This window comes from Anas platyrhynchos, chromosome 1 (genome assembly GCF_047663525.1).
Source record: "Anas platyrhynchos isolate ZD024472 breed Pekin duck chromosome 1, IASCAAS_PekinDuck_T2T, whole genome shotgun sequence".
Taxonomy (NCBI): domain Eukaryota; kingdom Metazoa; phylum Chordata; class Aves; order Anseriformes; family Anatidae; genus Anas; species Anas platyrhynchos.
The window spans coordinates 125,801,064-125,827,374 of NC_092587.1; the positions used below are offsets into that span (position 1 = coordinate 125,801,064).

The window sequence follows — 26,311 nt, forward strand, 5'->3', positions numbered from 1 at the left end:
AAGGGAGCCTGCATTTTTACTCAGCATCTCATTTTTGAAAAGCCCAGGTGCCATCATGTTAAGATCAATTGCATTTCGTACTCTTAATTTCAAATTACATTGCTCCCATTAATAACCTCCTGATTTCTCACTGCCCAACTAAGTAGCTGAGCACAGGCCTGAATAAATAAGGTTTCTGAGAGGCAATGTGTGTCACACTTTGGACTCAGTGGCAACAGGTTGAGACAGTCACAGCAGCTGGATGAATAAGAATTGTGTTGGTGCTTTGCTGGGAAAATGAAAGCAGTAAAAGCAATGATGCACTATACCAAGACAAGATACAAAAATCAGTTCCTCATGTCAGTGGGAAGATAGCACTAAATATGGTTGCAAAAAAGGAATTCAACAGCATAGGCAGTCTCAGGTGTTCCTTTCTCTGACATACCTGGCTTTACTCCATGAAAATACAAATAACAGTTTAAGGAATTAATTTTGGAGTACTAAAGAATAATGAATCTGGAAGTTACTAAACATATATCTTTCCAGGGAGGTCATGCAGCCTCCAATGGTCAGAATTAAATAGTTGCAAAAGTACTGTCTTATAAAAGAAGTCCAGAATATACGACTACAGTCATAGCCTGTGCATGCTGTCACACTGGCATTGACTTTCATAGAAGTCAAATGAGACTTAGATGTTATTTTCCAAGGAGAGACTAAACTTTGCAAGGTGATACTTCTCATACACATGTACAACAATAGATGTGCCTTCCTCTTGTTTAAGAATAAGATGTCATAGCTGTAGCCACACAAGAGAAGATGAAGAGAACAGGGGGTCAAAGAAATGCTGACTAATGCAAGAAACAGGAAGCACTGTTTAGTATCTCTAGAGGAAAAGTCAGGTGATCTTTGAATGGACTGCATAATGCAGCCTCAAACTATCTGCCAGCTGAAAATCTAGTAGGACATAAACAAAACAGCTCCAGAAGGCAATCACATCTTGTTCAACTGTTACTCTTGACTTTTACCTTACTGAAAAATGACAACTGAGGTGTTTGGTTTGGCCCTGCATTATGCAAAAGCTGTTCGGTAAAAAAATAAGTTGGATAAGAAAGCTATTCATATGTAACACTCGGCAGTAAGTCTCTCAGGTTTGGCACCAGAACAAATGCAAGAGCTTTCTATGTGTGTGTGCTAGTAATAGCCATATTTGTTGAAAATACTGAGGTGAAGCACTTCCTTCATCCTTTCAGAGTGCAAAATGTCAAAAGCAGCTAATAAATGAGAGTACTATTTGTGGCCAGCATTTTATATCAAAGCTTTAGGCAGTGTAAGAGGCAAAGCCATGTATTCCCTGAGTGGATTTGACAAGTTTAAATACTCTTGAGCATAAACCATGAAGAACTCACACTGTCAATATTGTTATTAGCATTCCCAAGGATATAGCAATATTCTTTGCTGGAAAGATTTTACCCAACTGAAAATTTTACCCAACTGTCTCTGCCAGAAACGCATTCTTCTTGGCATTTAGAAGTCATCATTGCAGTTCTGAAGTGAGCGGTTTCTTGGTATGTTGGGATGAATTGGTGTCAGCCTGTTGAGAATACTGCTACCCTATAACCTACTGCACCTTGCCTGATCCACTTCCAACTATCAGTGAAAATAGCTCCATAATGCCAGCGTACTTGGAGCTCCCCAACACTCAGTGTTTTTATCAAGTTTTCCTACTTTTCCATATATTTTCCCAAAGACTACATCTAGCAGGCAAAAGAGTGAAATGTCCCATCTAGCAAGGTGCCAAATATTCACTGCAGCATTGATAAACCAACTAGGGCATATTTTCTCTTCTCCTTGTCCATAAATTATGACCCTGCTCAGAGTTATATGTAGCAAAAGCAGACCAAACAGTCAAGGAAAAGCAACTGTCAAGAGACTGCATTCTTCACAGGATAAAAGTGTAAAAGAGAAATGTCGCTTTTCTTTTGAAATAGGTTACTTCCAGAGTAAAGCAGGAAACAGACAAAAATCACTCCTGTAATAAGTGTTATTACTTCAACTAAGCCTATGAATACTTGTAAATTTCTGAAAGTTCTCAAATATTCATTATCAAACTTTCTCTGTATGAAAAGGGAGAGAAAAAGAGAAAAAAGAAAAAAAAAAAGTGGGATCAAATCAAGCTCTCTTTACTGTATGTGTACTATCCCTAACCATGCAAAATCCCGTCTAACACACACACAAACATGCACCAAGGTAAGTTGATAAAATTACTAACTTTTTTCATTCTTTACAGTTATCATGTCAACAAAGCCAGTTACTGGGCAGCAACGTGCATTTACCCTGCCCATCCTAGTACTTTTATAGCCTTGGTTATAGGAAAGGCTGAGCACCAGCTGATTTAAAGAGTAGACATGTAGACATAGTAGACATAAGAGTAGACATTTCTGGATTCATTGCAAGCACTACACCAGTGATTTGTTACTGACATTTTAACACAGCATTAAAACCTCTTTGTCTTGGTGCTTTACTGTTCTTTCCATCCCATCTCCAAATGTTCCATCTGTTGATCAGTTACCCTTTTATACTTGCATCACAATTGCTTATAGTGTACACAGCTGTGACTGTATTTGTATTAAGTCTCTAAAACTCTTCTTTCTGTGGATTTCAGAGGAAAAAAAAAACCTCTCCATTTTGGAAAAGAAGGACAGGAAAGGCAGAGAGGGCTTTCAGGGGTGTTTACAGCACGTGAAATGGTGCTGCACTGACAAGTGCCCTGTGTTATGCCCTGGCAGACCATGTAACCAAGAGCATCTTTGGTATAAGGTGGCAGCTGTCCACACAGCGAGAGGGAGGGGATTTGAAAAAAAAAAAAACCAGCAGAGATACCCTGAAAACCTTAGCCTGATGTAGTCTGTAGAAAAAAAGGGAGAGGCCTTGAAAGGCAGCACCTCTATAACAAGGATACTACTCAGCTGTCTGCTTGCTGCAAGTCCTGCAAGGCAAGCCCCAGGACAAACTATGTTTTGCTGAGCAGACCAAAGAAGCCATTAGGAGGCTCTGTGCTCTTAGCTTTCTGTCACACTGTAGCTAACATCATGTTTTTAGATCAATTGCAATTAAACATTTTCAGTTCCTCCAACTTGTTTCCTTCCTCAGCCTACAAGAAAACTTTCCAAACAGGCATTAAAAAGTCCACTCCTTTATATTTTAATGGGCAAGGAAAGTTTCCAATTATCTCAGCTTTTTTCCAACCCCATGGGACCAGAGTTTGGCAACATTATAACGTGAGAGCAAGGAATAATGATGAGTGTTTTGCATCAGGTGTCAGCAATATGGTTTTCTCAGTGAACAATGGAGACATTAGGCACACATACTGCTGGTCTAAAATGCTTCTCAGGAAATAAAGTAAAAGGTCAAAGCTAACTCTTCAGATTTTATTTCTACACATTTTTAATTGTCTCAAATAATTTTCTAGAGCCTGTTCTTCCTTACCAGAGCAAAAGGCAGCAGCAGACTGGAAAGGGGAGATGGTCAGTGCTGCTCCTCCAAAAGAGTTCTCCTTGGTTGCAGAACGACATATTTGGTAAAAGTGCCCAGGCACTGGTGTGGGGAATTGCCCGCAATGTCTAAAATGAGTCCTCCAAAGATATCAGACCTGGTCAGAGCAGCAGATGGAGTGAAATAAGTAGGGACAGAGGGACCCTACTGCACTTCATATATAATACCTCAACCAAACAGCCTGTTCTGTGCCTCAGCGTGAAAAGGAGACACGGTGCTGAGAAAATAGTGACTGCTAGCCACTGAAAGATAGCAGACAGGAAAAAAAATGATGAATAAAGAAAATGGGTGTCACCTGTGTGACACTTTTGTGACAGAGATGAGAAAACTAGCATTTGGAGCAAGTGCTGATGCTTTTCCCTGCTTTTCACTCTTGGCTCCAGATGAGTTCACCAACATCCTCAGGGACACTAGTTTCAGACTGGATCACCACAGTACTAGATTTCTATTATTGGGTTGGGAATGGTGAATACTCTTTTGTTTGTCTTCACCACAAGCCATAAAACTGAAAATATGTTTGTCCCTTGCAATGGTGAAGAAAGAGACTTTCAGTAAGCATAAGCATACATGTTTGGTCCTTGGTATTTGCGGACCAATGGTGTTTGGATAAGGTCATGTGTTGTGTTGTGAGTGATGTTTGAACATTATGCTAATACTTCAACAGTTCTTCAGAAGCTGCCACATTTACACAATACATGTCTTAATGCCCGTGGCTAATTCATGAGAGAAAAAAATAACAGTACAAAAATCAACAATTAGATATGAGAGTGCTTTTATTAAGACACCAAGACACAGCTATTCAGATAGTCACAATATCAGTTTCTGCTGAGCATGTAAGGTATCAAACAGAAGCTTTTGCTTTGCATTTCAATCTGAAGACTAGTGCTCAGCTTTTGTAAATAGCATTGCTCCACTGAAATCAATAGGCAAATCTCTAGGCCTGTCACTTTTAGGCAGTTTACAATTGTAAGTACTGTAAACTAGAAAAATACGTTTAGTAAAATAAGTTATTCTTTCATTGTGTGCAGAAGGTAAATGTATATTTGAGAGCAAACAGCAAAAGCGAGGAGACTCATACATAATAAAAAGTTAATGGTTGTACTCATCAAACCTTAAAATTGCAGAGTTAAACTGCAGTTTCATTAGTAAGTTGTAGCCAAGTGATTTTATTTATTTGTTTATTTTTATACCAGGATCTGGGAACTGATATTTCACCAAAGAAAAGACAATGAAATTAACTTACAGATTTTCAAGGTAAAACCTCCAAGATCAGCCACTCTGACATTTTACAAAACATAGGCCAAATCCTTTACCTGGGTATCTTAGTACCCAACAGCAATTGGACTAAGGAGACAGAAAAACAGATTTCCAATGCTTTCCAACTTGCTGTTTCCAACCCCAGGAAGGAGTCCTGCAAGAGTTGCTCACTGTGTGGAGATTCTTGTTCCGGTTTATCCAGCTGAACAGATTGTTGTGGTATCCAATGGAGCACAGAAACTAAACCTTTGCTGCTGCAGTAGTGGTAGGGTCTTCCAGCCAGATGAGATACGGCTCAAATTTATATCTACTGTATTGCAATTGGAGTGCTCTCACTTCAGTAGGCAGCACACACTGTACGTCAACTGCACAATCACTCTTCTCTAATTAAACAGATATAAGTAGGTGCCAATTGAGTTATCTGGAAAAACATGAATTGCCAGGCTCAAATTTATTTATTTTTTTCCCTTATCAATTAAAGAATTTACAATCAAATCTCAAAACTCATGCTGAAGAACATACTGAGCAGGCTGAGCCACAGATTCATGATGCCTTTTTCTTTATTTTGTGGCAAATCAACTACTTGTTCTTCAGCTTCTGTATACCTAAGGCGTTGCACAATTAGGTCTTCAACATTGCTGCAGCTCAAGGTTTCAACCTCACCTTAAGTAAATAGTGAACAACAAAGTAAAAATGAGATCTCTCAAAGAGTTTGCTGATTTACTTCCTGGAATATTTATAGAAACACAAATCTGTGAGTAGTAACGACACAAGTGATGCCAAGAGGGGAAAAATGGCACAGTGGGACAGCAAATCTTGGAACTTTAGTAGAGAACTGTGAAGTCCCTCCTTTTCCCCTTGTATTTTTTTTTTTCCATGGAGAAACTGCCAAGGAAGTTGATTTCAACCTGGAGCTGCAGTCACAAATAGTTCTTTGGACTTTAGGGAAAAGCCAAATTGCTAACAACAACAACAACAAAAAGTAGGGATACAGAAGCCTTTTACTTGTGACATTAATTTGGAAGAGCCAGTGTTGCAACCAGTTGTAACTACCATCATGAAGAGTAATGAAAGCCAAATGCTGAGTAGAGACAAGCTTCAATTCCCTGTGAAGAGACATATAGCCAGTTTCCAACTAGGAAAAAAAAATAAATTGCAATTAAGAAATGTAATGAACTACCTTACAAAGACAGTGAGGTGCGTAGGGAAGGAGAGATGAGTTGTTCTGGTAAGGAACAACTCTCTAAAAGGAGCCATTACTTGAGATTCCAACATGCAGATTATATATAAACATTATAAGCATGAAAATATCCTTTATGCTACAACCTCATTGTGTAACTCCTTAATTGCCATTAATATCAAGTATTGCAATCACTCATGACCAAGAGTGCAGAATGATAAGTAACAACAAGCCAGTCTTCTCTCTGTAGAGAGACTCAGAGGCTTTATGTATAGATTTTAATTTAATGGATCTAGATATGCCCTTTGAGCTGGGCTATGGCTCCCTAGTGGGACCTGTATCGCTGAAGGCTGCAACAAGACACCCCGGGTGCTTTCCCTTCGGGCTCCCAACTGGCAGCCCTGCCCAGGCTTCAGGAAGCAATCAGAGCATCATCCTCACCTACAGGGGTCTCACGGAAGCTGCCCACAAATGACTCCAGAAGGTGATCTTTGTAGTATGAGGCATGGGGAAATAGGCTATTCAAGAATTTGCAAATAGGCAGCTGTGATACTGGCTTCCCTGTCCTTTCTCTGTCATGTTCTTAAGAGTCACTGCACCCAGTGAAACAAATTGTTATCTGCAAATACCATCATGATGAGCCTAGTGAATTTGCTGCGGGCATGGCAGCTGTGTCGTGATGTGTGAGGCCTCCATCAGGAAAGAGTTACTCGCCACCTGTGGCAACACTGTCAAATAAGCCCTTGCCCAGGAACAAAATGAGATCAGATCCACAGTAAACATCCTTGAGTTGTGAAGCAATGTTAGGTATTATTTTCCAGGAAGCCAGCTTTCTAAGCTCTTTTTCCTGTTCTTAAAGGCACAAAGATACAAACTGTGGTGAGCAGCTAGATATTACACAAGAAAAAAGAAAAAAAGAAAAAAAAAGAAAAAAGAAAAGAAAAAGAAAAAAAAAAAGGAGAAAAAAAAAGTGCTGAATCCTACAGCATTCTGGAAAAGTGTTAAATTTTTAAATTGCAGAGGCAGAACTTGTTGTAGTGGTTAACTACTCAGAAAAGTCTTCTCAGACTCTCTGCAGGCACTTGCAAGCACCACTTGTACATTAGCAACAGTTGCCATTGTTTTTGTGTAATATTCCACCTTTTTTTTTTTTGAAAAACAGCCCCTCCGATAAATAAAATGAAACCCAAGCTTTTGAAGAAAGGGATAACTTCTAAAGCACATTATCTTCTGAAGCAGACTTTCTATAAAGAGAGTGGCAAAGTATTCCTCCTTTGTTATACTAATCCATGATCCAAAACTCAAAGCAATATACTTTTTTTGGATATGGTTATCTACATGGTTCTTCAAAAGTTGCCAGTCTATGACTGAGACTAAAGCCATGAAGGAAGATGAGGAAGATAAAATTATCCTCCTCCTCCATGTTCTGCAGCATCTGAAAACAGGCAAGAATAATAGGAACTTCATATTGTTACGATTTTCACCCACAACTAAATGGACAGGAGATTCAAATAACCTTAAGTAGAGGATGCTCATCTGCCATATTTAACCATTTCAGGAAGAGCTAAAGAGCTAAATAAAGTAATTTTCCATGATTCGGTACTTACTGGTAACTTGGAAATCACTAATTGTAGAACACTTGGTAGCTGAAGTTGTCAGACTTGATTCTGAAGTTGTATCTTCCCATCTTTCGCTGGTACTGGAAAATGACAAGGCTCACAACTCCCACCACAAAGCCAAACACGGCAACAGCAATAAGGATGATGTAGCCAACTCCCATCCCAGACTCCTTCTCTGTGTTTGAATCAGATGCTAAAAAAAAAAAAAAAAAAAAAAAAAAAAAAAAAAAAAAAAGAGGTTAAAAACAGAAGCTTTTAAACTCTTATTCTCTTATTTATTATTTTATTTTTTTCCTGAGCTAAAAAGACAGTCAGGGGTATAACCTTGCCTACAGATAAGGTTATACATGTTATACCAACATGTGTGCCAAAGCCCAAAGCTGTGATACAGCACTGATTCAGCTTTTTGGGGAAAGTAATTCTCATTAAAAGGTCTATGAGCCCGTCCCCCATTCATCTATGATTGTTAAAAACTCATGATTTGCGTTTATCTCATGGGTAAACCTTCTTTAAACACAAAACATTTAGAGAAGGATTCTTCGTGTGTGCTGAGTCTCTAGGCTCCCATTCTAGTAAATAGAGATCTGGCCAGTGCAGCCACTGGAGCCACACTGAAGAAGTCACCATGGGCTTCTTATACCCCTGTTTCTGTTTGTACATACACTCCTGCACACTTCTAATTCATTCTTGTGAACGTTTGATGTACCTACAAAAGCATCTCTTTGCATATGTTTACACGACAGCACTCATATAGCCAACCACCTGTGCAGTACCTGAGTTGCACAGAAGACAGACAACGATGCATAAATGCCAGTAATTAGAGACAAGATTTTTGGCCAAACAGCCCTGTCAGCAGCCATGGAGGCACATGATAGCAGAGCCCAAGCTACATAATGTCCAGGGATCATTCCAAGGCAGGCCAAGGCAGTGTTGCACGATATAGTTGTGCCTATTTTGAATTTTGGTATCAAACAAGGGAATTAAAAAAGATGCACAGTCAAAATGGTAAACCTGTAGCCCAACACAGACAGGAGCTGAGTCAGAGCCTGTTTCAAGTTCCAAAAGAACATTGTGGCCATTACAGTAGAGGGAAAAAAGATATCCCAGATCCATTATCAATGCATCACTAACCTATCTCTACAGACAGAAAAGCTTGAGTGACTGGCGAAACAGGCAACCAGCAAGAAGAAAGAGGGTGAGTTCTGTCTATTGACAGTAGCCATGTGTTAAAACTGTGATGTTGCTGTGTGCAAATACTCTCAATTAGTGTTTTATGTTAACACAATATGAATGCAAAGGGCTGGAGGAAGCCAAATGAATGAAAACGTTAGCGGCAGCAGTTGTACTTGAAAATATCACTCGGGGTAAGTGCAGAAGGGGCAGAAACATAACAAATTAGACCTTGCTTGTACACAGAGCTGATGTTCGCTCTCTATTAACCTGTCCTGCACCGCTCTGCCAGATTAACCAAGGTGCTGTGTATCAGCTAGGCTCTGCCACATTCCCTCACAGTAATAATGAAATCAATATCAGGGAGTCTGAGGAAACATGGCAATGCAATCTCTTATGTCATCTGATTTTGGGCTTCAGATCTCAAAATAACCATGGTCTAAGAACGGTGTAAGGTAAAGCAGAAAAACTGATTGCAATCTAAGAGATGAAAGCAGCTTTTGCACTTTACAATTGTAATTACTGCTTGATTTTGTGGCTGTTGCACTTGCTATCCTGTGCAAACAGCTACACTTCTTTCCTCTCCCTTTCATCCCCCTTGACAACCTGACAGTCACTTCATCAAGGAGGGCACACGCTTTTCCACACTGTCACATGGCTTCAGTGAGAACTCCTCCTCCTTGGAAAAATACACAGCGAGTTTTGTTTCAACAGGCATTTGGGTTCCTGTGCAAGTGATAAAGAACCTTAATATTGGTGTTTACTCTGTGTCCAATTTTTGCAGGCATCTCTTTGTAACTCACCCGCAGATTTACACAGAGGTCCCCAGGATGTTCTGTGGGTAGCGATGATTTCACCGGTTTTCAGGGATCGAGCCGCGTGGCACCTCTGCAACAACCAAGTCAGAGTCCAACAAGTCACATGGCTGACTAATTAATGATACAAAGCCTTCAGATGAGTATGGGAAAGCCCAACGCTGTTCTGACCCACTGAGGTTTTTGTTTCTTAATGTTATGTATTAGTTTCACTGAAATGAGCATCCAATGAAAGTTCAAAAGAAATGGCATTAGGGAAACATCAATCTAAGATCTCTATTTAGAGACACTGGAAAACACTGCTGTGAACAGACATTTCACATAGACAACCTCTTTCTTTTCATTAACTCTCCATTTGTTTTGGAGAAAGCTTAAAGGTTGGATTAGATGATCTCTGAGGTCTTTTCCAACCTAAATCACCCTGTGGTTATGCGAGAATAAACTTCTCACTATTTCTATATGCCAGAGTTTTGCAAACATTTTTGCTTGGATGCTTCTACTGCCCATGGCAGGCACAGCAGATCCTACAACCAGCACCAGGATCAGCAGTGGCAACATTCACCCCCTGCCAAGTTGTGTCCTTTGAAAACAACACACAGCTCTTCAGAAATACGTGCACTACTCATCTGGGAACTACTGCTTTGTAGCTGCAACTTTGGCCTGCCCTTGAATAGATTTCCCAGTACTTGTCCACGTAATGTTTTAATCTCTACCTAAGATGCTGAATACTCAAACTTTTCTTATGGGATGAATTTTGTGCAGGAGAAAGAACTATATATTTCCTCCTTTTTTTTTTTTTTTTTTTTTTTCCCAAATCTATATGAATAATATAGAATACAGGAAGCAAGAGGGTCTCGCTGATTAACCCTGCTGTGCCTTGTTTACTGCAGATGTCAACCTTCATCAGACCTCTAGGCCTCACCTAGGGCAACAATTACCCTGTCACTGACCCCTGTAATGCAGCTCATAGCCAGGCCTTCTGTTAGCTGAATTCCTAAACTCTAATCCAGGCAGCTACAGCCTGCCCTAACAGCAAACGTGGTAGCTCCTAGAAAAGCATCTGGTTGATTCCTTGCAGCAGCAACAGCAGTTCACACAATCCATGTCCAGCCCATCCCTCTTATTCCCCTGCCTCGCACCTACCAACGTGTCTCTCCTCAGCTGTGCAGGACACTGCTTGAGCAGCCACACCATGAACCTGGGGAGGGATCCACCTCCTCCATGGGGGCATAGGCTGGGGATTGCTCGTGCACTGATTTTTAACACACAAAATCAGCTCTGAAACCTGGGGCCATCTTTCCATCTGTCAGTCGTGTGTCCTGTTCCTACCTTTTTTATTATTATTATTATTTTTTAATCTGGAGGAAGCTTTGTACTTTGAGAAAGGAAACAAGCATTTTCTGCTGGCTACTTTGAATCTTTTAGGAAGAGATTGGCTACTTTATAATGAGCTTAAACTGAGTTATTTAGAGCTAGAGGAAAGTGTTAAACAATGGAGAAGCAGCAAGCTGTTAATGAAAACATCCTTGACAGAAAAAAAAAAAAAATCACAGGAAGGCTGACAGAAGGAGGGGAGAATTCCTGTGCATAGGCTATAAAGAAAAAAAAAATCAGTAAAAACTGATTTATTATTATTTTCATTTATTGCCATGGTAGCAACACATTTTTAGATTAAGCAGTGTGTATCACTTACTTAGAAATAAAAGAAACAACAAAAAAAAATGTTTTGGAGCACAGTAGGAAGACAATTAGGGACTGAAGTTTTTATGAGAACAGTGCTTGCTTTCCTACTTCCAAAGCAACAGGGTTTTAAAAAGCCTTGTTAAACTCTATTGGATTCACAGCCCTGGAAACTTAATGCCATGGTTCTTCCTCCCTGGCACCTAAACTCTAACCTGGAGGAGCAAATCTCTAGGGGAAGAAGAAAGAACAGAAAGACATCCTAAATAAGTTTGGTCAGACATTCCCACTGAAACTGGCAGTAAGGGTGATAGTGTTTTTCTGTGGCATGTCCATCTGAGGTGGAACATTTCTAACAGCCTTTCTCACTGTAACTTCTGTTCATCACCTTCTGGCCACCCCTAGGCAGAGGTGAAGGGTTCAGTCCTCACGTCCCACAACTTTCTGACACCCGTTTCTGTGCATGCTCCATGATTTTCACTACAAGGATGAGGAACAGGAAGAAAGGGGGATGCTTCCATATGGCTATGGTCCTTCCCCACTCCTCCCTGCTCTCATCAGGGGATGAAGGAGCTATTTGAAACCCTGTTTGGAAACATGACTCCTTCAGTTCCACAAAAGGACCGCATGGCAAAGGAGAGAGAAACAGCACATAGCAAAACCCTTACCGTCCTGCAGGTGCTTCCTGGTGTCTCCATACAAATACGAATTTTGCAGTGTAAGTAAACTACAGAATTGTTGACAAAGGAAAAAATTTTCAGCTTAAACTGTGCTTTGCTTGAATTCCCGTTCTCTAGCAGTGTGGTGTACGTATTTGGGATAGGACAGCTGAAAAGGAGGAGAAAAAACACAAATATCAGGTAGGGCTATAGAAGACATGTTATAGCACTTAACTCAGGTTGTAAGACTCCTTTAAATAGCCACAGCCACACACTCCAGAGTTTGCAAAAAACCTCCACTTTGCAGAGTTGCAAAAGGGAAAGAGTGATTGAAAGAAGGATTTAAATTTGGCTTCACCAAACAAAAAGTGAAACTAACAATATATTAAAAGGAATGGCTTTTGTTACTGAGTAAAAGGACTATCCTGTATTTTAAGGTGAAGGATGAGCATAGGGGACATGGCATGAGGGTAAAATCAGGGATCCAGACGGGAACAAACCTCTTTTACCAGAAGCTGCATTAATACTGTCTGTGAGTCACAACACACAGGAATCAACCAACTTACACCTTCAGTGAAAGAGTTACATAAGCTCTTGGTAATATCCCAATCACGGAGATATGGGTGAAACGCACATTTTTCAAAAGTTCTTTCCCTATCGCCCATGAAAACCACCTATTTCTTTTGGTCAAATGTACAACACCTTTACAAAACTATGGGGAAGACAACCAAACTCAAACAGCTACCACATTCCACTTTGAAAACATTTTCTTTTTGTGCCTACCTTCCTGGTTCAAAGAAGGTGTGGCCAGTCAAAATGGTCAGGGACAGTGTATATGAATGACGAAAACACTCACAAAAGGCATTTAAAATATAACACATCCGTAGTCAGTACCATTCAACGTAGGGCACACGATATTTGCAAGTGGCGTTTGCTATACCTGTTGTTGATAAAAGTAAACGAGAGGGGATCCACTGAATTATTAGTCGGAGTCGCCCAGCAGTCAGTGAGGACCACCTTCAGCTTGCTGTCTGCTCTCTGGATCCCCACTTCAATCAGTATGTCATCACTGGCAGAGACACTGAAGTTTTTTGGTATTGGGGAGTTTCCAATAAACAACTGCATTTCTGTTCTGAAGTGCCCAGATCCATGTAAATCCTCAAAGATGGTGTAAACTCTGAAACAGGGAGTAACCACTTTTAAAGATCACAAGTTGGAGTGTTTCTGTAAGTCATAAAATGGTGCCCGTTTCTCCACCTGTTGCACATGTAAGTAGTGAAAGATGCCCAAGATGCTAGGGCAGTGTTCAAGAGAAAAAAAAAGTGAAAATGTATCGAGTTCTCAGCTGGGACGGTAGGAAGCATGGAAATGAAAAAGGGAGAAAACAGGTGGCATAATGTCTTGGCAACACAAATTGAGCAGGTAGAAATATTTGAGTGCACCTGAAGGAGAACAAGACTATGAGATGCCTTAAAGTTCAAATAAGGAGAGTAAAAGCTTATTGCTGAAGACAAGAAATTTAAGGAAAAGGAACAAACCTGAACAGTAAGTATGAGAAAATTAGGAGTTAAAACTTGTCATCCTCAGCAGCAAACCTAGCACCCACATAGCAGTCTCTATGCCTGCCTCATCTGAAATGGGACATCATTGTTATGTTTCAAAAGCAGGTGAATACTCTTATTGCTACATGTGGTTGCCCAGGAAGGCAAAGAGCAGGAATCCTGCCTCCCAAGGCTGCACCAGTAGCTCCCGAGGCTTTGTTTTCACCCATGGTTTAGCTGGGCAATGGCCGAGCTTGGTGGCTGTTGGATCTGTCGCCACTTTAGATGGAGTATGGTGGAAGCACATAGCAGGGATCACCTGAGAAGGGGACACTTAGGAAGGCAGACTGTTCAGCACAGCAAGTACTGTCAGTGGATCCAGCTACGACCCCTTCTTAAAGGGGGGAAAGATGGGAGATCTCTCCCATGCAGCAGCACTGCGTCATGCACCAGCATTTCAAAGCAGAGGGAGATATTCCTTACCCCTCTGCAGTGTATCCAGAGGAAGTCAAGAGATTGTTCTGAAACACACAGTGAATGGGACTGGCAACTTTTAGGTGGTGGATCACTCCCTGAGCAGAAGCGTCGTTCCGGAGTATGGTTTTCACTGTGGTATTACTTTCATTCTGGAACACAGAAAGAAGAAAGCACAACTTTGTGAACACCGCTGTTTCTACAGGTACATCAGAGCTACAGGCTTAGCAGCTTCAAGGACTTTGGAATTCTCCATTCTTCAAACCGATTAAACCTCCAGCATCTTTGTTGCTGTAGAGCTAGTCAATGATAATCCATCAGCCTTCCTCCTTTTCCTCAATCTGAAATGATCGCTGATCCACAAGGGATTTTCTGTACTTCGGCATGTTCTGAGTTTGGTTTGGGATCCATAGAAGCAGCCATCAATTTTTGTCCCCGTTACTGGGAACAACTGGGGTGTTCTCTAAATATGATGCTCGGATTGCTCTTAATAAAAGAGAAGCTTCTGAGACAGCTGCAGGGGGAACCCAGACAGGTATGGGAAGTGGGTCTCAGTTGGGAAAGACACTAGAACCTTCCTGCCTGACCCCAAAGATGCCCTTCCTTCTCTTTCTTGCTTGCCCCCATACCCAAACAGGAACACTTACAGGAAGTTTTCTTTTTCCAAAGACACTGGAAACATGAAATACGTTGCCCAACATTTCAGCAACTAATAGACTGTATTTCTAGCTAAGGAACTGTCCTTGCCCCTCAGCTCCCCCCCCCCCCCCCCCCCTCCACTCCCAACCAAGAGAGCAAAAAAAGAAATCTTAAGGGCTTCTTTGCATTCCCTGTCTCAGGGGACTTACGGTCTCAATTTCAGTGCCACATTCGCTCCAGCCAGCCTGCAGCACAGCATGAGTGCCGTTGCTGATGCTCACGTTGCAGCGAGGCTCCCCCAGGTACAGGGAGGACTCAGGGATGGATTCCTGATCTAAAAATCCCTTCTGGATGGCAAGGACAATCTTTTCAATTTCACAAAACACTCTCACCGCATCTTTAATGGAAATCTCCTGGGCAGGTTTAACAAGGGGGACGGGAGATGCTTGAGGAAGAACATCAGGAGTTGATGCAGGATCTGTGGTGAGAGGAGGCAGCACCACACTGGAGAACTTGGTGTCCTCCATGTGCTCAGTACTAGAGAAGTTTAATGAAGTGAGGAAGGAAGCAGGAGTCGAAGTCTGCAAATACTTTGTAGGTAAAACTGTGCCAGGTACAGGTTTCTTGTCCATCACTGTTGCCTCCTGGCTGGGAGGAAATGCTGAAGAGTGCCAAAAATAAAGGACTGATGTAATTTACAGGTTCAGATTGATTTCATAAGGTAAAAGCAAACACATATGAGGAAATTCACAGTTTCCTAGTTTCTGTGTTATTGTTTTTTTGGTTTGGTTTTTGTTTTGTTTTGTCTTGTTTTAACCAGCTCTACCTGCTGTCAAAGCTGTGGCTGTTTCTTGTTTTTTGTTTGGTTGATTGGTTGGCTAGGGCTTTTGTTTGCTTGTTTGCTTCTGGTTTTGTTCTTTAAGAAAGAGCCCATGAGATACATAAGGTATCAGTGAGAAAAGCCTAAGTGCTTTATTTCCTGAGAACTGCAATAATGAATGTGTTTGAGTAAAGCTCATACGTACAGCTTTTGGATGATCAGTGCTTGCAGAAGATCCACAACTGCAAGTCGCTGAGCAGCGTTCAGATATTTTTGCCTAGCATTGTGGGAGACCGCACACTTCAGGCTATGGGATGCAAACAGGAACAGAGCCTGTTAAAAAAACTGGCCCCACTTGTAAGAAGTTGGTATTCAGAATATATGACCCTGAATGCTTTGGAGACACCATTTTGGGGGTGACATACATAACAAACCTTACGGAGCAGGCCCATATTGCACACACGTACCCTGAGAGACACAGCAGGGAGTTGAACAAACGCTCTGGTAGGAATCTTTAATGATTCCAGTAAGAAAGTGAACAGAGGAAATGGTGAAGCAGAGATCAATGTGTATGCCAAACATCCTGCTTCCAGCACAGGCTCTGGGGTTACCATGGCTCTTTGGCAGTAGAAACCACCTAAGTATCTGACTTAGCACCCAGATAATAAACTCAATTTGCAGTGGAACAGGATGTGTCTCATTGCATGAAAAAAAAAAAAAAATATCTTAAGCAGTTTTTTACATTTATTTCCCAAGCAACATATATATGTGTATATATGTGTGTATATATATGTGTGTGTGTATATATACACACATATCCTTCTGGAGCTCCCCACCTTTCAGGAATGCCCCAAACTGAAAAGATGCTGATCTGAATGTAAGCTGACAAAAAATTCCGGGTTCTTTTCAAGTTGACTTCCCCAAAAACTCATTGTCACACTACTAAATGTGTTGGTTACACAAAACTGAGCAAAGGTTGGAATCAGTTCACAAATTCTTGTGACTTCAGCCAATGAGTGAGTATGTTATCGCTGTGGTTTCAAAAACAAGTACAAATTACGGAAGAAACCTAAAAGAATTTAGACACCTGAAGACTCATTACATGTCAGCTAACAAATGATTCAAGGAAAGACAGAAGAAACTAGATGAATTGACTGTTGCAAAACACTCATCTGTAACACTGTATTAACTTTTTGTCCCTGAGGCAATACAGAGGTCATACTATGTACCTACTTTTCTATGACCTTTTCTGCTATCTCAGCTATCTCTGCTATCCCCTCTGCTACTGCTAATAGAAGTAATTAACATTGCTGATAATCATATCTACTTTTAATGGCACATACGAGAAAATGGAAATATTATAATTATCTTACAAAGACGGCATTAAATATTAGTATAATAACTCTCATGACAGATTATTCAAGTCAGAAATGCTTAAATCCACAGCAAGACTCTTTCCATTAGGATGTAGTTGAATACAACAAACCAAATTAATCCCTCACAAACTTCAAGGCCTGTAGCAAGTGTGACTTTGATCCAATAAAGATAATAATGCTAAGAATTAGGTTAGCCATTAGATAATAATTAAAAAAAAATTGCCTTCACAGTTTCTTCCAGGCCTTTCTGGATGCACATCAGCAAATCCATCATTGCAACTGCACTGGTAAAACCCAAGTGTGTTATAACATGATGCATCTGAGGAGCAGTCATCTTCTTCACTCTCGCATTCATCATAATCTGTTGGATATATTTAAGGTGGAGAGCACACAAATGAGAATGTGTTGGTTCTGAAACAGGAGCATGATCATATCATCATGATATCATGGTAGAATTGCACTTTTTAGATGTGAAACTCTACTGTAGGTGTCAGGTAGCTACTGGGTGTAGAAGAGGTGAGATACTGGAAGCACAGCCTGATTGCACAGACACTGGCATAACCCTCCAGCAGCAGTGCTGCCAGTGCTGCTTAGCAGATGCTCACTGTACCCCAGTAGGTACCCCACTGCAGAGCTCGTATCCTTCTAAACTGACCAAGAGCCCAGGGCAACATTTCTAGCACCACCACCACCTGCCTCTCCCATTCTACCATCCTGAGGAGGTGCTTAACAAATGCCCAGCATGAATGAAGCAGTTTGGAAAGCAGGGGGGTCTGTGTGACTTGACCAAGTTGCAATCTAATTGAAAGAAAAAATATATTTTTTTTTCCCTTTCTGTTCCTAAGGCCTAATCACTGCTGCTCAGATATGAATGTACCACCATCAACGAGATTCAGGAAGCAGCAGTAACCAAGCACCTGCTCTATGGGGACCTATCCCTGAAACAAGCCATCTGTTCTAAAACAGCTTCAAGGGGCAGGCGCTCCACAAAGCATGAAATAACCACAATTTTACTAATTAACATAATGTGCAACTTTCCACATTCACAGCTGTAAGGATAACAGGCAGAGAAAATGTACAGGATAGGCCATGTACATGCTTTGCTTTTGTTGCCATTTTGCCTGAGATTTTACTTGACAGGCTATAACAATAATATTTGGACAAACTTACCTTGTTGAGGATATAGAATTTGATACTGTTTTCAGAGATGACACATCAATTTGTAGAACAGGATTCAACAGCACTTAGTCAGAAGACTAATTTTTATTGTTACTGACTTAAATCACATATAAAGAAAATGAGGTTTTACAATAAGCCATTGTGCTGATCTTGGTAAGCTGTGTACTTTCGTCTGAACTGCCAGCCCACAGGTTTCTGAGGGAAACACACACTCCCAGTGCAGGAATTCACATTTGCATTTATTTGTTCCTTGGTTTCTATCTCATGCAAAATTATCAGTGCAAGGAAGGGGGTAATGTGTTTCAAAATAAATTTAAACAGAGCTAGTTACGTCTGTGTACGTGGACCTGTTTCCACTGGTAGGTTGTAAGACCCTCAGTTTGTGACCACGGTTTCTAATATCTCCATATCATCTTCTCTATAAAATTATTACCAGCTATAAACAAAAAGACTACTTGGCTTCGATCCGGTGTACCTCACTTCTTATTCTATCTTTTGATGTTCTCTGAAAAAGCATATTGGATAGCTAAGCAGAAGTGATAGAGAGAGAATGGTGTCTCAACCGAGTGTTTAACAGAGGTTTTCACATCACAAAATACAGAATAATAATAGGTTTTATCATCTTTCTAACAGAAGAACTATTGGGATATAAGCTGCTCCTTACCATTTATGGAGAGACTGCTCTTGTCAACTGTGAAATAGGAGCTGTGTTCAAAGGCATCGCGGAAAGTGGTGATGATGTAGTAGATATCCACATCTTCTGCAATCAGTAAATGGAAACTTACCACTGTGCTCCCATTAGTAATACCAGTTATCAACACTTTAATCAGACCAGCATCCACCTGCTGAAGGACCTCAAGGGGCAGAGATTTGTGTACCTGGAATAAAAACAAAATGCATGTGAAAATGGGCAGGTAGAAGTAATTACAGTTTTGGCATTGTACAATGCCCAAACGGTAATATTATGCATTACAATTGCACTTCATACTCTGGAGGGAAGCAGGAAAAAAATCACTCTCGTTTATAACATTTCCACTCTACAGCTGCTGAAGGAAATGGTGTATATTTAGCTGTGAGCATTAAACAAGATAAGTGATTAAGATACCTCATCTGCCATTTGGCACAGGTCCTTGCAAAGGCCTCTGAAAACAGAAAGAGAGGGAGGAAACTGCAGGAATCATAGAATCGTTTAGGTTGGAAAAGACCTTCAGGATCATCAAGCCCAACCACCACCTAGCACTACCAAGTCCACCACTAAACCTGCTGAGAAATCAATAAAATTCACGGGCTGTACACAGCAGCCTTGCAAATCTCTAGCAGCCTAAGAGAGAAAACACTGCCTTTGTTGAAGCACGCTGGGCCTTAGCCATGGTAGCCCCAGAAGCAGCCTCCTTGACCACAGAGGAGAGCAGGACGGTCGGCTTTCTGCAGGATGGGAAAACAGGGCTCTGCTTGAGGCTTTCAGCCTCTCTGCCTCCACTTCGGGTGGAGACACCAGAGAGAGAAACAGACTGGAGATGTGTATTCAACCTCTTCCCTTTCCAGTCAGGTAGCTCTGGAGGGCAGCTGCCCACGGGAAGATCTCCTCCCACAGGAGGGCAGTCATGGGGCAAGGCTCCCAGGCGCATGCAGGGAGCACACAACAGCTTTGGCATTTCTAACTCTGTTCATTCCCCTCCATCTCCAGGCCCGGCACCAGCCAAAGGAGGAACAGACACAGGCCAGATGGCATCCTCTTGCAGGACCAACACAAGACGAGACAGAAGGCTAATAGTAATTCAGCTGTAAACAACACGTTGAGAAAACATTATACGCAGAAAGGGAGACCTGTTTCAGAGAAATCAGGGAAAAAAATCTACAAGCGTTTCCCTTTTCCCCTGGTTGCCCAAAAAAGGGAACCAACAGGACTGCATAGGACTCCCCGCACATCCCAAGGGGAGGCAAAGCATGCACACACACACACACACGTGCAGAGGTTTGCACTCCCTGTCTGGCCCCAGCATCAAGCCACAATGCATGCAGAGTGCATACAATCTCATGTACATGGATCCCTGTGTTTTGTAATGCCTTTCTCACATGTCTGGGAAGTCCTTTTAGATCCTTCCACATTTACAAATAAAAAGTACAGTGACAGGAAGAGTGAGACAGAGCTTTCAAGCCTGGATGAGGCAGGCTGCTGTGAGCTGTTGGCATTACCATCGTGCTTAGAAGCTGCCAGCAGAAGTGCAACAGGAGAGTGTCCATGATAAAGGAGCTGCTCTCAGCAACACAAGGACAAAGCCCCTGCCATCCTCGTCATCCCCTCCTCTTCCATCAAGACACAGGGTTCTGGGATGCATCCTTTTGTCTGAACTTGCGTGGACTATACATACATGCACTTGTGACATCCTCCTAGCCCTACCCTGACTTCACCAGGATTCCCTTCTCATCTTTCTCCTGAAGATCTCATTTTATTGATGCTTCTTTATAACTCAGGTTTGGGATTTTTGTCTGTTTGGGGTGTTTTTTGTGGTTGTTGTTGATGATGATGTTCATTTTGTTTCTGCCCTTATCCATATTTTTCCTCAGAAGGCAGGACTCAGAGCTTCACAAGTACCACAGGGACTTTCATTTGTATTTGCCACCACTAGGTGACACTGCAAAACCCTTTATTCTGAAGGCTGCCCGATTTTACTACAGATACCACACCCTAGGCCATCAAAATAATGGTTGATGAAGTAAGGCTGGAAAAGACAAGAAAAAAAAAGACTGAACTTTTCAGAAGGAACTCAATAAACACTTAATACCCTTGATTATGAGATTTTCTTGCTAGAAAAATAAAATATCTTGTGATCCATAGTTGCATCTGCCTTTTCTGTAGCACACAGAGGAAACGCTGGCAATGCCAAACCAGAAGAAATAGGTATGCCAGAAGAAGAGCCACGAGAGAGGGACGTGAGCAGAACTAACACCAGCACCAGGGGAAGGGAATGCCTCTTGGTGAAAGAAACGAGAGGCAGATTAAGTATGAGTTAAGGGTGAGACAGAGCCCACGCTAAAACCAACGTGCAAGCCTGCACAGCCAGCAGAGCCAGGAATGTGCTGGCATTATGGAAGCTGAAAATAAGTGGATAAAAGATACATCAGTATGAACAGAACAATAAGATATCCTGCATGAACCATGGTGTTTCACGCACAGAGCTCACCCCCCTGTCCATGCTTTGGCTGCACCTTCAGAAAGAAGGTATTGGAGCACAAGTCTGCCCAGCTGCTACCTGCAGCAGCTTTAAGGACCTCCCAAATTGGGAATAAGCTCAAATTAACAGAGGGCATGACATTTCACTGGAATAGTGAAGCTGCCTTAATCGCTGTATCAACGCTCATCACACATTCAGATAGCTTTCATTGCAATTATTTTAAGTGCATTAAGCTGCATCAGCTGAAGGCGACATCAGTTCCAACAGAGGGGTCACCTTGATAAGGCACTATCAGTTATTAGTTTTACACTTTCTGTCCGTCAGCATTTAAGACACCAGAATTCAAATCCATCTTTGGCACTCTGGAGTTTAATGCACAACAACAAACACATTCTCAAGTCACACCTTTTGTTTTCCTGCCTTGTCTTCTTGAGGACAAGCCCTAGTTCTTATGATGTTCCTTTTGGCTCTTGCAGAAGAGAGGCTGAGCAAAACCCAGGAGGAATAAAACTTTCTTGCCCTTAGCTACATTGTTCTTCAGTTGCAGTGGAAGGAGGATGGTTAAGCTAATGTGGACAATGACAGTGCAGGTTGCCACATCAAGTTTTTACTTCGTTCTCATCTACACATTATTTAAGGAACAGTATTTCTATTTGCTGTGCTGCCAATTTAACCACGTGGCACTTAAGTGCTGGGACAGCCCTACGCTAAAGAACATTATACGCATTAGGATTTATAAATTCTCTCAATTGTAGATGGTGACTCCACAGAGGTTTAAGAAATCTTTGCAAATCATTGGCAAAATTTATTTAACTGGAACTTGATAGTGCTTTTAAAACCCATGAAACTTTCCCTATCCACTTTAAATGATCAATTTCTGGCTCTTATAACCTGGAAAGGAAACATGCAGACCTTTTTTTTCCTAAACTTCCTTTTCTTTGGTAGATGGAATGAGCATTCACACACCTTGCTTGTGGCTGGTCCATAAAACTGGAGTGCTGGAAAAAGGTGTGGGTGCCTTACAAACACTGGTGGCTGCTTTCTGCCTGGAACTTTGAGAGGTGGGTAAAACTGACACAATGCTTACTTTTGTTTCTTTATGTAATCATTCCACAGATTTTCCAAACATATTTGTATCCGTGGTTTTCTGGATTTATTATTTAACTGAATACCCCTCAAAGAAAATATATGATTTTAAGCCCATTTTAATAATGTGCTATCCCAAAATAGCCTTGGGCAGTGAGTGATGCTGAACGAAAGTGAGGTCAGAGGAGAATCACTCCCTCTTCACTTTGCTAATCACGTCCCTTTCATTCTGTGGCTGGTTTTCTGATGTGACAGCTTGGGGCCAAAACCACTCAGAGAAAGCTGTGCTGCTGTAACACATCCAGAAAGGTGCAAATAAGTAATAACCAGTGGGAAACCTATATGATATCCAAGAAAACATCATACACAGCTAAACAGACCACACATTTCCCTCCTTACAGTTTTCATGCTGGCCTGAGCTCTGCCAAAAGTGTCGCCAGTGCCTCCCCCTGCAGACAGCTGTTTTGGTGACAGGCTGTGACTCTGTACACAGTGAGAGTCTGGGGAGGCTTCAGCAGCGTTTGAAAAGGCAGACAATTGTCAGCAATGGATTTATCTTCACTGTTATCAAGGCCTCTAAAAACACAGACAGAGAAGGCAATAAAACAGCCCAGCACAACCAGCGGTTTTCCAAGCAGAGTTGTTTGAGTAAACACCAGCAGGAACACACTTCTGATAACTTTAGCAAGAAATGAGAAGAGAGGTACTGTCAGAGGCAATGCCTCAGCGTTAAGCGAAAGGAGCAGCTGACATGGCCATGTGCTTTGATGCCCTGTGCTCTAATTAGAGGTGAGGGCAGAGGTGACTTAGCAAGAAGCCACTCCCTTTACAGGAACGGGGCTACATGGAAGGATGATTATAAGGAATGTCAGCCTTAACGTGCTGTGACAAAAGGTAATCATAATCACACAGCTCATTAATAAGCTGCTGTGCAGGACAAGGATAGCACAGCACTTTTTGCAAATATCCATTAACTTTTCAGCATAACCCCGGAGGGAGGAAATAAATAAGCCAGTATAACCAGATACAGTCAGCAGGGGAAATGGAGGCTCCAGAGAATCCCCAAATCCTGGTCTCAGTCTAAAACACTGCTGCAGTCTCAGGCAGGACTCAGACCTCCAAGGTACATCAAGGGATGCACATGTGGCATAAACCCTTCATGGGAAACAGGTCAGACATGATTTCATCGAGACCAGTAGCAGGTCACATCCTTCTCAGCCACTTACTTCATCGACAAAGAGCTGTGCAAAGTTTTGATATTCCTCACTGCTTGCATTGCTAAAGCCCGGAGAGTATTTCACATTTGTTATCCGCACCATCCCATTAAGTTTCTGGACAGCTGCGAAGTAAGAAAAAGACAATTTAAATACATGCCCCATGGGTGGTAGCCCATGGACAAGTGTGTGACAGTCACGGGCATGTGTGGCCGTATGGGGTGTGCATAACAGCAGAAGGCAAGCCCTCTAAAACGTAGTCAGGAGATCAACTGCCTAAACACGGGTGTCCAGCTCCTGGCTTTACACTCTCTGGCCTTTGGATGCCTCTCAAAAAGGACACAGATGTCCTGTGAGACTTATATCTGCCAGCTCTGTCTTGGATGCTCTGGGGCTTCTGAAATGGCAATGTTCAGGCACACAAAGTGCTCTCCTAACCTCAGCTCCTTTCCCAGCTCCCTCTACACACAACGGGGGGGCACCAGCCCCTCCAGAGGGCAAATCTTTCCACAGTCCTCCCTCCGTCCTCACAGGAAGGCTGGACAGCTGCCTGGGATTAGGCATCACCATTTCAGACAGCTAGTGTAAGAAGAGATGGATCCCAACACAGCGTACACCTCCTCCCTGAAGGTGTATAAGCTGAACAACATTAAGGCAGTCTCAAATGTTTTCAGTCATTTCTTGATATTGCTGATTGTGGCATTGTTACCACAGACACTGAAGGTGATCACAAGCAGAAGAGAAAGGGCTTCTAAAGGCATAATTCATACCCCTAGCATCATTTATGGTCCTAGCCGTACTGGAGACTGCATTTATCAGGGACAGCTGCTAGCAGAAAAGAAATAGTCATCAAGCAAAGCTTCGCAGAGGAGAGGTGGAAGTCATGCCTGCTTGAAGCAAGCAACAGCAGGTTGCCTTTATCCCAACATACTGATATCCCATTCTGATCCCAAAGGAGCCCTCACCACCACCAGTAAGATCAACGGATTTGGGCTTGCTTTCTGCTGTGGCTTGTCCAGCCAAGTAAGAACAGGTATTTAGGAGATAAACCGCATTAAGGTATCTGGTGGAGAGAGGGGAAAATGTTCTGAGCAACTTTCAAAAGAAAAAAATAAAAATCAGTATTTGAAAGAGGTGACAGACTAAGGGTTGGCTGTTGACCTTCCAGGTCAGAGATGTTGCCACAAGGAGGAGCTCTGTATTAAACTTCTCCATAAATGGGGTTTTGCCCTCTGAATTTCCTGCCTTGTCCTAGTGAGACAATGCTGTGGTGGCTCTTTATCTTGTTCCCCAGGCATCACCCCTTCACAGGCTTCTTTCCCTGAGAAAGCTGGACAACATGACTTGGCTGAACGTTTAATTCATCAGAAAAATAAAACAGGTTTGTATAAACGGAACTTGTTTGTGTGGAGTTCTTCAATTTGTTTTCCAGATGGAAGAAAATGACCCTCGTTTTTTGTCAGTTAAAATGAGCTATTTTCATGTTTTCAAAAAAAATGGGGGGGGGGGGGGGGGGTGACGACAACATTTTTTGTTTTAATTAAGGGAAGAAAAAAAAAAATTCTTTTTTTTTTTTTTTTTTTTTTTTTTTTTAATTGTCCCCTACTTTGAAAGGGGTGGGGAGAACAGAAAATAAAGCTGTAAATGGAGTTTTTCAGTTCAGGTCTATATGTTGTTCAGTGCAAAATGGTTCTTTTCCCCATTTAGCCAGCAAGCTCCCAAACTGGTTATTTACCTGGTTCTGTTCCCTGGTCTTACCAATGCCAGGCAGAGCAAAAGATACAACATGAAGGAGACAGAAAACAAAAGCAGAAAAGAAGCATTGGCATGGCTGCCCAGACACAGCAGGACTGGGGAAGTGGATGCTGTGGCACTGGTTATCAGGACTGGTGGTGCACTGGTGCCACAGGAGGGGCTGCAGAAGCAGCAGAGCTGCCCTTGGACGACCAAAAAAAAGAGTTTCCAAGGAGAAATGAATGTGGGTGAACCAGAAGTGGGGCTGAGTGAATGGAGGGAGACCCCCAGGAACATGAGAATCACAGAATCACAGAATTTCTAGGTTGGAAGAGACCTCAAGATCATCGAGTCCAACCTCTAACCTAACACTAACAGTCCCCACTAAACCATATCCCTAAGCTCTACATCTAAACGTCTTTTGAAGACTTCCAGGGATGGTGACTCCACCACCTCCCTGGGCAGCCCGTTCCAGTGCCTCACAACCCTTTCAGTAAAGAAATTCTTCCTAACATCTAACCTAAAACTCCCCTGGCGTAACTTTAGCCCATTCCCCCTCGTCCTGTCACCAGGCACATGGGAGAACAGGCCAACCCCCACCTCTCTACAGCCTCCTTTAATGTACTTATACATAGCAATAAGGTCACCCCTGAGCCTCCTCTTCTCCAGGCTGAACAAGCCCAGCTCCTTCAGCCGCTCCTCATAGGACTTGCTCTCCAGGCCCCTCACCAGCTTCGTCGCCCTTCTTTGGACCCGCTCAAGAACCTCGATGTCCTTCTTGTAGCGAGGGGCCCAAAACTGAACACAGTACTCGAGGTGCGGCCTCACCAGAGCCGAGTACAGGGGGACGATCACCTCCCTAGCCCTGCTGGTCACAGTGTTTCTGATACAAGCCAGGATGCCGTTGGCCTTCTTGGCCACCTGAGCACACTGCTGGCTCATATTCAGCCGACTGTCCACCATCACTCCCAGGTCCTTCTCTGCCTGGCAGCTCTCCAACCATTCCTCTCCCAGCCTGTAGTTCTGCTTGGGGTTATTGCGCCCCAGGTGCAGGACCCGGCACTTGGCCTTGTTGAACTTCATACAGTTGACCTCAGCCCATCGGTGCAGCCTATCCAGATCCTCCTGCAGAGCCTTCCTACCCTCGAGCAGGTCGACACA

The 26,311-nt window shown here is 42.3% G+C and overlaps 1 protein-coding gene across 4 annotated transcripts in view; it reads right to left on the minus strand.

The window, feature by feature from the left end:
* Positions 1 to 4,187: 4,187 nt before the first annotated feature.
* The window catches only part of UMODL1 (uromodulin like 1), a 48,919-nt gene continuing 26,795 nt past the window's right edge, over positions 4,188 to 26,311 (minus strand). Inside the window, exons 13-22 of one of the 4 annotated variants that reach the window (XM_072028492.1) lie at positions 23,429 to 23,541; positions 18,605 to 18,818; positions 16,985 to 17,122; positions 14,775 to 15,226; positions 13,936 to 14,078; positions 12,852 to 13,088; positions 11,921 to 12,080; positions 9,561 to 9,645; positions 7,576 to 7,780; positions 4,188 to 5,209 (exon numbers count right to left, since the gene is read on the minus strand). In XM_072028492.1, the coding sequence (XP_071884593.1) occupies positions 7,593 to 7,780; positions 9,561 to 9,645; positions 11,921 to 12,080; positions 12,852 to 13,088; positions 13,936 to 14,078; positions 14,775 to 15,226; positions 16,985 to 17,122; positions 18,605 to 18,818; positions 23,429 to 23,541 (1,730 nt within the window). In that variant the 3' untranslated portion in view covers positions 4,188 to 5,209; positions 7,576 to 7,592. Of the gene's footprint in view, positions 5,924 to 7,575; positions 7,781 to 9,560; positions 9,646 to 11,920; positions 12,081 to 12,851; positions 13,089 to 13,935; positions 14,079 to 14,774; positions 15,227 to 16,984; positions 17,123 to 18,604; positions 18,819 to 23,428; positions 23,542 to 26,311 lie in introns of all 4 variants that reach the window. The other 3 variants (XM_072028486.1, XM_027448566.3, XM_072028502.1) reach the window with 3 other exon arrangements.